The sequence below is a fragment of the Magnolia sinica genome, chromosome 5 (assembly GCF_029962835.1).
Source record: "Magnolia sinica isolate HGM2019 chromosome 5, MsV1, whole genome shotgun sequence".
In the NCBI taxonomy this organism is placed as follows: domain Eukaryota; kingdom Viridiplantae; phylum Streptophyta; class Magnoliopsida; order Magnoliales; family Magnoliaceae; genus Magnolia; species Magnolia sinica.
The window spans coordinates 94869918-94878261 of record NC_080577.1 but is presented as its reverse complement, the minus strand read 5'-3'; the positions used below and the strand labels follow the sequence as shown (position 1 = coordinate 94878261).

General features: G+C 38.1%; 1 protein-coding gene across 1 annotated transcript; it reads left to right on the top strand.

Moving 5' to 3' along the window:
* Positions 1–1237: 1237 nt before the first annotated feature.
* Positions 1238–4859, top strand: LOC131246328 (uncharacterized). The gene is made up of 2 exons (XM_058246308.1): positions 1238–1573; positions 4132–4859. Exons 1-2 carry the CDS (start codon positions 1283–1285, stop codon positions 4453–4455), a joined length of 615 nt encoding a protein of 204 aa, XP_058102291.1. The 5' UTR covers positions 1238–1282; the 3' UTR covers positions 4456–4859.
* Positions 4860–8344: the final 3485 nt, after the last annotated feature.

Here is an 8344-nt window from a genome sequence, read left to right as displayed (position 1 = left end):
AAATCAAAATTTTGAATAGGCCCTGCAAGACAGCCCAGCCCGGTTCAAAATCCGGGCTGAGACCTACTCTAGGCCCGCTCGTTTATAGCGCTTCTACAAATGTTTAAGATCAAAAGATCCTTAAACTTTCGATCATATGCCTAAAAAACAACCGTTAAAGAAAGGTCTAAGAAAAGAGGTTTAATGACAAAAGTGTTGAAATACTCATTCTGAGAGCTTTCTTCTTTTCATTTACCCATCAATGGTCAGATCTATTACAAAGACGGTTCATCGTTGAAACATGACCCTAGATCCAATGGCTATGGTTTCTGACAATGCTTCGATCCAATGGCTATGGTTTCTGACAATGCGTCGACCAGCGTATTGTAGCAAACCTGAGTAACTTAGGGTCTGTTTGGGCAGTGGGATTAGAAGGGATTAGGTGGGATGGGATTCAAAAAACATAATTATTACCCATGGCAGGGATTGTCCCCTAATACCATTGGGATAAAATTAATGTCATGCTTTGTTGATAATAGAGTGGTACATTGAATGAATATACCCACCATCATTTGAAATTATTGAGAATAACACACATGTGTTATATCTAAAGGGTTCATTTGTTTTGTAACCTCATTTTATGGCATGGGCCTAAAAATGAGGTAGATCTAAAACTTATGTGGCCCCAAAGAAGTTTTCAACGGTGAGTATTCAATCCCTATTGCTTTCTATGGTGGGGTCCACTTGAGCTTTAGATTTACCTGATTTTTTGGCCCATGCTTTAAAATAATCTCGATAAATGGGTGGACGGTGTGGATATAGCTCACACATCATGGTGGGACCTACACAACTTGTTAAACATTGAGTGAAATTGGCACGGGACCCAATGCAATTCCATTTAATGTAATTCCAAGCTTTCCCATTTTTACCAAACATAGAGTGGAATTGGCACAGGATCAGATGAATCCCATCCCACCTAATCCCTTCTAATCCCACTGCCCAAACAGACCCTTACGTAGTTAGTGGTATATCTACGAAGGGAGTGCGAGTAGGATTTTGGGAATTTAAAGGCATCTACTAGTCATCTTTAATGCTTGGCCTGTCCTCCTTTTAATGGTGTTTGATGGAAGTCATTTAAGAATCCTCTTTAGTAGACACGCCTCCTCTTGCATGACCCCTTGCATTCAATAAAATAGTATGGCCACTTTGATGGTTTCATCTCACGCTCTTTTCATTCTCTAACCTCCCTCAACTGCCTCTCTCTCTCTCTCTCTCTCTCATGTGAATAGAGTCGACAGGGAAGATGATAATCAAGGAGTCTCTGCCAGAGCTTTCTTCGGAGGAGAAGATTAACGAGAGGAAGAGAAGGATGAAGCTTTGGAGGGTGATGGATCGTCCCGAGCTTTCTTTGGGTCCGCCTCAATTCTTTGTGAAGAGGAGCGATGACAGGTCAGTGGAGTCAGAAGCGAATCTTTGTTGGAAGAGGAAGTGTTCTTGGGATCGCTTGAAAACTGACTTCATGGTTGGAACTAGTATTGAGCTTCAGCTTAAGGATCCATTACCTTTAGACTGGGAGCAATGCCTAGATCTTGAAGTAATCCTCTCTCTCTCTCTCTCTCTCTCTCTCTCTCTCTCTGTACACGCGCGCGCACGCGCCCCCACGCTACGCACAACAAGCATTGGTGCACGCATCTCCATCCATTTAGAGATAGTGGGCGGGAATTTCAACAAATTCAAAATAGGATTCTCAGTGGAGATAGAATTTCAAACGGGATTCTCAGTGGTGACGTGCTTCCACCAATTTTCACTGTACACTAATCACCAAAGTCAACTCCATGCAAATATTGATCGAAATTATTTTGTGAGAAATACTCTGATACTCTAGCAGAGTATGATAGATGATACGCAGGCAGCAAGAAATTACCGAGGAATTGCATGTGGGGTAAAATTAATTCAAACCACACTTCCAAATTATGGGCGCCTGTTTAGTTGTATCATTAACCAAAGTTACTCTTATTTGGTTTTCTGTATATTAGATGGCGGACATTTATTGAACAGGTAAAAAATGAAAATTTTCAAATGGTCTTATTTAGAAAAAAATGCATGTGTTCATGGATCAAAGGATAGGATTGTTCAACCCATGTGGTTTTTATACTGCAACTCAGCGACAGGTGGTTTACTCAATTTAGTCAGTTTATTTCTAAGTGCCTCCTATCAAGTATTATACGCAGCCAAAGTATCAAATAAGTATCCTTATTGTATTACACCCAGATCCATAGCTCAACTGGCAGACTGAGTGGAGATACCTCGTTTCAACGCTTGGGGTCTTGGAATCGATCCCCAGCGGGGTGGCTAACATGGAATGTGTGTACACAAGCTAACCCCAGATTTTATTATTTAAAAAAAAAAAAAAAAAAGTCCCCTCATTTTATAAGATCAATCCACTGACATATTTAATAAATGGGGAAAATAGATCAGATAAAACTCTGTATCGTAGGCGTGTGGTACAACTAGTTACATTCGCCTCATGACCGTACAGTCAAGAGTCTTTACAGGCTATTCATTCTAGAGTACTCTTCACAGACTGTGGGTGCAAATTACGTAACACCCACTAGGATGCAGATCCCTAGTATCTGATCAATAGCATAAAAAATTCACGGTCAAGATCATCAAAATCAGTGAAAATATATCTGCATTGGTGGGACCCACTTCGGATTTCATAAGATTATTAACAACCATTTTGGTCAGATTATGTTGACCATTTGATCTACGTCATATAAATCAAATGGCTACAGGAAAAAAGGTCAATTATCATATGGTTAGGATCGTCCAATTGGTGTAATTTTGCACCATGGCTTCAAAGAGCATTCATATAAGTGAATGGACGGTTAACACAGAAAACAATGCATGAAATCCACGGTAGGCCCTGTACAAGCAAGGATTCTGAATCCAGCGTGTTAGTCAGAGAACGAAAGACCCAAAACCATTGATGATGGTAATCTGCAAGTGACTCAAGCGAAGATAAAAGACAACTTTAAGATCAAAGAATAAAGAGAATCTATCATCTTCCTTTTATTCATTGTCTCACAATAGAAAACTCTAATTTATTCATCTGACAACTACTTAATTATAATGCAAGACAAGTATTTATAGCTCTTCATTCCACTTCCACAGCTATGCTTCCAGTTGTATTTGGCAATGCAGGGGCTGTGTGCGGATATATACAGCCATATTCGGAGTCTGTTCATTGTTAGCTATGGGTTGATTTTGTTTTCTTTTTGTTTTTCTTATGACGATTTTGGTTTGGATTTATATGATAGGTGAGACCTCCTTTTCTTCTTCTTCTTCTTCATCTTCTTCTTCTTTCTTTTTTTTTTCTTTTTTTTTTTTCCCTTCTTTTTTTTTTTTTTTTTGGTAGTCTATCTGAATGTTTATTATTATACATCCTTTTCATCTATATCGGCAAAGTTATTGGTAGCGTGCCGTCGCCTTTCTTTAAATAAAAATAAAAATCCTAAAATGATAAAAATATCATTTAAGCCTTAGGTAAATCAACTAAAAAAATTTGACAATTCATCCAAACAGCATTAGAGTTACAAGATTTTACATTTATTAAGAAATTAAGTTAATAAACTTTCAAACAAAACCAATTTCACAGCATTATGATATTATTTAGTTCTAGAAAGATAGCCATATGTGATAATAACAAGAAAGGAGGCTTGTCATCCAATCAAAACAAATTAACAAATAAAATAAAAGAAACACTAATCTATGTATTTAGATACAGCGCCCAGTAAGGTTGGATTGGTCTTCAGAGTTAGATCACGATCCGGAGTCAAAGATGATGGCCCATATGTGATTTCACATCATTCTAGACCATTTAGTGCATTGGTCATGAACTGAGGGGCAATCAAAGGTGAGATTGAGTTCTGGGCCTCGATAGTGCTGCATCCATAGACCAAATTGAACTGTCACATGTCCAATGCAACTAGTTATATTGTAGACCTTTATAGGAGATTATCATGAATGTTTGTTTGTGTTTAATTCAAAATTCTTGAAGATGGTTTTCCTCATATTGCTCTGTGTGATATATATATATATATATATATATATATTCTCTCATGTTTTCCTTCATTGGGCTTGTTGTTGCAGTCTGGGAAGGTATATTATTTGAACAGAAAAACATTGAAAAAGAGCTGGAGCTGGCCCAAAGACGACTTAGAACTTAGCATCTCAACACCCTCCAGTTCTGTTGGGAGTAGCTGTAGCTCTACAATGCTTGAAGATTCGAAGAAGCATAATCATTCAACCAGCAACATGGTTGCAGTAGCATGTCTCAAGTGCCATCTCCTTGTCATGCTCTCCAAGTCATGCCCATTTTGCCCAAATTGCAAGTACTTGTATCCATTGCCGTTGAGCCTGCCTCCAAAGCCCACGTCAACCAAGTCCTTGGAAACACTAAGCCTCCTAATTTAGTCTGTAATCATAAGACTGTCCGTCTATAAAGCTTCAGTCAGCAGCTGCGGTCGATTTGGGTACCCCTCGGAGGTTCTTGAATTCTCACAGCAAATATAATTACAATGGCAACGAATTCTGTTATCTCACGTTTGGATCAGGTAGGAGGATTTGTGCAGGGGTCCCTCTCGCGGAAAAGATAGTTACGCATGTGTTGGCTTCGCTTCTTCACTCATTCATGTGGCGATTGCCAGATGGAACAAAGCTCCATCTAGCAGAGAAATTTGGGATCATTCCTGATGAAAGAGACATCACTCGTTGTTGTCCCCACTCCAAGATTATCCAATCCAAACCTCTATATATCATTAAGGAATAATATTATTGCACTCTATCATTAGATTATATTTATTTAAAAAAAAAAAAAACCAGCTGCGGTCAAACACGACTTGCCTAAGTAGAAAATGGGTCATTCAAGAAAATTTGAAAGATTAAGATTCAACTAAGGAAGATGTCTCCTACATGACTTGTTTTCCTTTTTGACCGCAGGATTTGAAGTTGGATTAGGAGTTTACACTTATGCTTAGATCTGATAATGTATCTAAAAGATTATGTATAGGAAAAGCTTTGAAGTTTGTATGTAAATTGCTTGTTGTCAAGGGCTTCATCAGTTTCATGTTATTTGTATGGAAAATGGCTATCAGATGGTGGCATAAATTTTTGGGATTTTTCCATATGGCGGCCTGCCTTTGTGCTATGGACCAAAAACCTACTTTTAAACTATTTCCCACAACCTGTCTAGAGCTTTCACCTTGAAATATCAAACTGCCTGCTATTAGTTATACCTATAGAATGGATTTTTGTATTTTCATATTAATGAAACTAGTCTCTTTATGGCAGTTAGCAAGCTCCACTCAATACGTTGGATAATTCAACGGTGGGAAACCGTTAGCTAGGAAAAAAGATTTGAGTGTGTTCATGGTTAATCTGACTTTCTACATGGGTAGAGCATGACAGTCCATGCGCATGGAACACTTGCACCTTAACATAAACTGTTCAAATTGTGGGACCTATTAAAATCTGATATAAGAAGAGCATGAAATGACAAGACGAAGATCACAATCAGCCTCAAGTAATTAAGACCTTGAATCCACGATATGAATTCTTGAATTCACAGGAAGTAAGAGAGAAAATTTAGATATTTTTATTACATAATAATCTAGGATTGCTCGATTACATTACTTATATGAAAGACTTAAAATTCTAATTCATTAATTTATAAATTATAAGAAATAGTAAAATTTTCCCAAAATGTTAAATTGACAATAATTTAGAACGACAGTAACACTTTACCGGAGCATTCTTAGTATTATTACAAGAAACTTCTAAAAAGGAGAAAATTCTAAATCTCCAAAACAGGGAGACATGACAATAACGAAAATTACAAAAAGTAGTAATTTTTTTTATTTTTTATTTTTTTTCTAAAAGTAGACAAGGCATATGTTTTCTTGCAAAACGGATGTCAGCAATAGGCATAGCGGGTTGATTGACCCCTGATGCATTGCAACATATATATCAATAGGTCTTGTATTTCATGATGATGCCTAAATAAAAAAGTACAACTCTTTTACGGTCAAAACTTTGAATGACAATTTTCTTTTTCATATTTAAAATGAATATCTCCCAACAGAACATACTTGGGCCCAATTATGTCACACCCTTCGTAGGATTGGGTCTAGTTATGACAGACTGTTACTTTCATCCGGACTTTTTTCGGTCCAATTGTACTAAAATTATATCCGCAGTCCACTCTACTCTACATCAAGATTGCATTGAGAATATATATGATACTGTTTGATCCACTATGCATGCAATGCTTCCTTTATATGCCATATTACAGTACATATGGTTGTAAATACGTGGTATCAGCCAGAAGTGGGGCCTACGTGATGTATGACATCAAACCCATCCATCCATGCATCCCTCGAGTTTACAATCAGCTCCACCCAAAACTTCGATGGGCCAAAGCATAGGGAACAAGGTGGGAGGCGAACCCACCCTTGATTCCCACCGGGACCCGCCTGAGTTGAACACGGACTAATTATTGTGCTGATCCTTCATCCAGAGAAGACGAATGGTCTGGAAGCCTGATTTTGTGTAGGCAGCACGGTTCGCCCCCGCGCAAATCAAAGGTGGGCTCCTCTCTCGACTTGTTCCGTGCTGTGATCCACCTGAGGTTCTTTTGTAGATAACTCGAGACGACGCATCTGATGGACAGATCGGATGCCATGGATGCATCACGTGGGCCCTACTTCTACCTGGCCTCATGGGAGCTTATGTTGGTGGTATACTGATGCCATAGGATCACTGCAACCCTTGCAAAATCAATTTAGTTTATTGAGACTGATGTAAGGGCACAATGCTTGTGACTACCAATTAATCAGGTAGGCCACAGCTTGATGGATGGTCCAGATCAATGATCGGACCTCTTTTGCTAGGAAAATAATGGAAAGTCCATTTTCTAAGCAACTTTGGGATGTTTGGACTCGTCCACTCAAAGCGGTTTTTGAGAGGCATACTTAATCGGTGGTGGGTCGCTCATGATGTCATTTAATTTAATGATCAGACCTTTTAACCTGTAGTTAATAAAGACCACTCATTTATTGGGAGCTGAAGTAACCTCATACATGAATCAAATAAGAAAAAATAAAAATAAAAATTCAAGCAAACATAGAGAACACAAATTTTTATATGAAAAACTCTTACGGGAAAACAACCACGGCACAAAACAACAATCAATCCATTATAATCAGAAGAAGGTTACAAGATATGGAACAACTTACAATAGACATTCTATCTTTCTATTCAAAACCCTTGAATATTCGTGTTAAGCTTCTAATCATTACCCTAATTGTAATTAGGAGGGAATTTATACATTCCCGTATAAGATTATAAACAGAAAACCCGCACTTACTCAAACTTACACGTTCCATCATTTAGATTGATGAAACTTTTGGTTAGACAGATAGGAACCGAATCACATCCATCAGTCGAATCAAAAACATTCAAAAGATCATAACGTGCAATTTGAGAATGCACCTACAAATTCAGTCGAACTGAAAAGGACACCGGTCAAACCGAGTTTGTCTTCTCTGCACTAGGATTAAAGGTACTCATTCAACAATCTAAAATATGTCTTTAATCCTCCAGCTCCACTGCTCAATGTTGTTACCATCATCTTTAAGCATCTTCAAAATAACGTCATCTTCGCTTTGTGCGCACTCTGTCTTCATTTCTTCTTTGTCAAGCCCGGAGAAGTCGAGTAAAACTTGAACTTCTTTGCAAGAACAACCTTTGAAAGCATGTTCGTCAGATTTTCACTAGTGTGAATCTTCTCAAAAGTGGCATCTCCTTTGACACAGGGATGAACGTGATGAGGAACTCTGAATCCACGGAGCTTCTCTGGACTCCTCACAGAGACTTCTCGAATCCACGAGGAAAGAAAGCAGAAAGTAGAAATAAATTCTAGTAAATTCGAAACTCATTAATTCATGAATAAAAACAAGTTCACAACCCTTTAAATAGGGGTACCAAGCTATGGGAAAGAAATCAGAATCAAACTACAACTCAAACTCCTAGAATCCGCAACTTACTATAAATAGTAAACTTACTATTTATAGACGGTCGTGATGTCTACTCGTGCGCAAGGTTTTCGGCCAAAAATAGTAAGTGTCCTATTTGGCTTCACCAAACCGTTCTCCTAATTATTCTAAGCTCTTTTCATGTTGGGCGCAACTCCTAAAGCCCTACGGATGAAGAGTTATAATCAAACTAAAACTTATTATTTATAGTAAAAACGAAATTAAAATAGGAAAACGACCGTCGATTCAAGGGTTTTTTGCAATTCTGGGCT

Bases quoted from the DNA above. Each gene is read 5' to 3' on its own strand.
- LOC131246328 (XM_058246308.1), top strand. From the start codon at position 1,283: ATGATAATCAAGGAGTCTCTGCCAGAGCTTTCTTCGGAGGAGAAGATT. The intron at 1,574-4,131 runs GTAATCCTCTCT...TTGTTGTTGCAG, and splicing joins AGCAATGCCTAGATCTTGAA to TCTGGGAAGGTATATTATTT.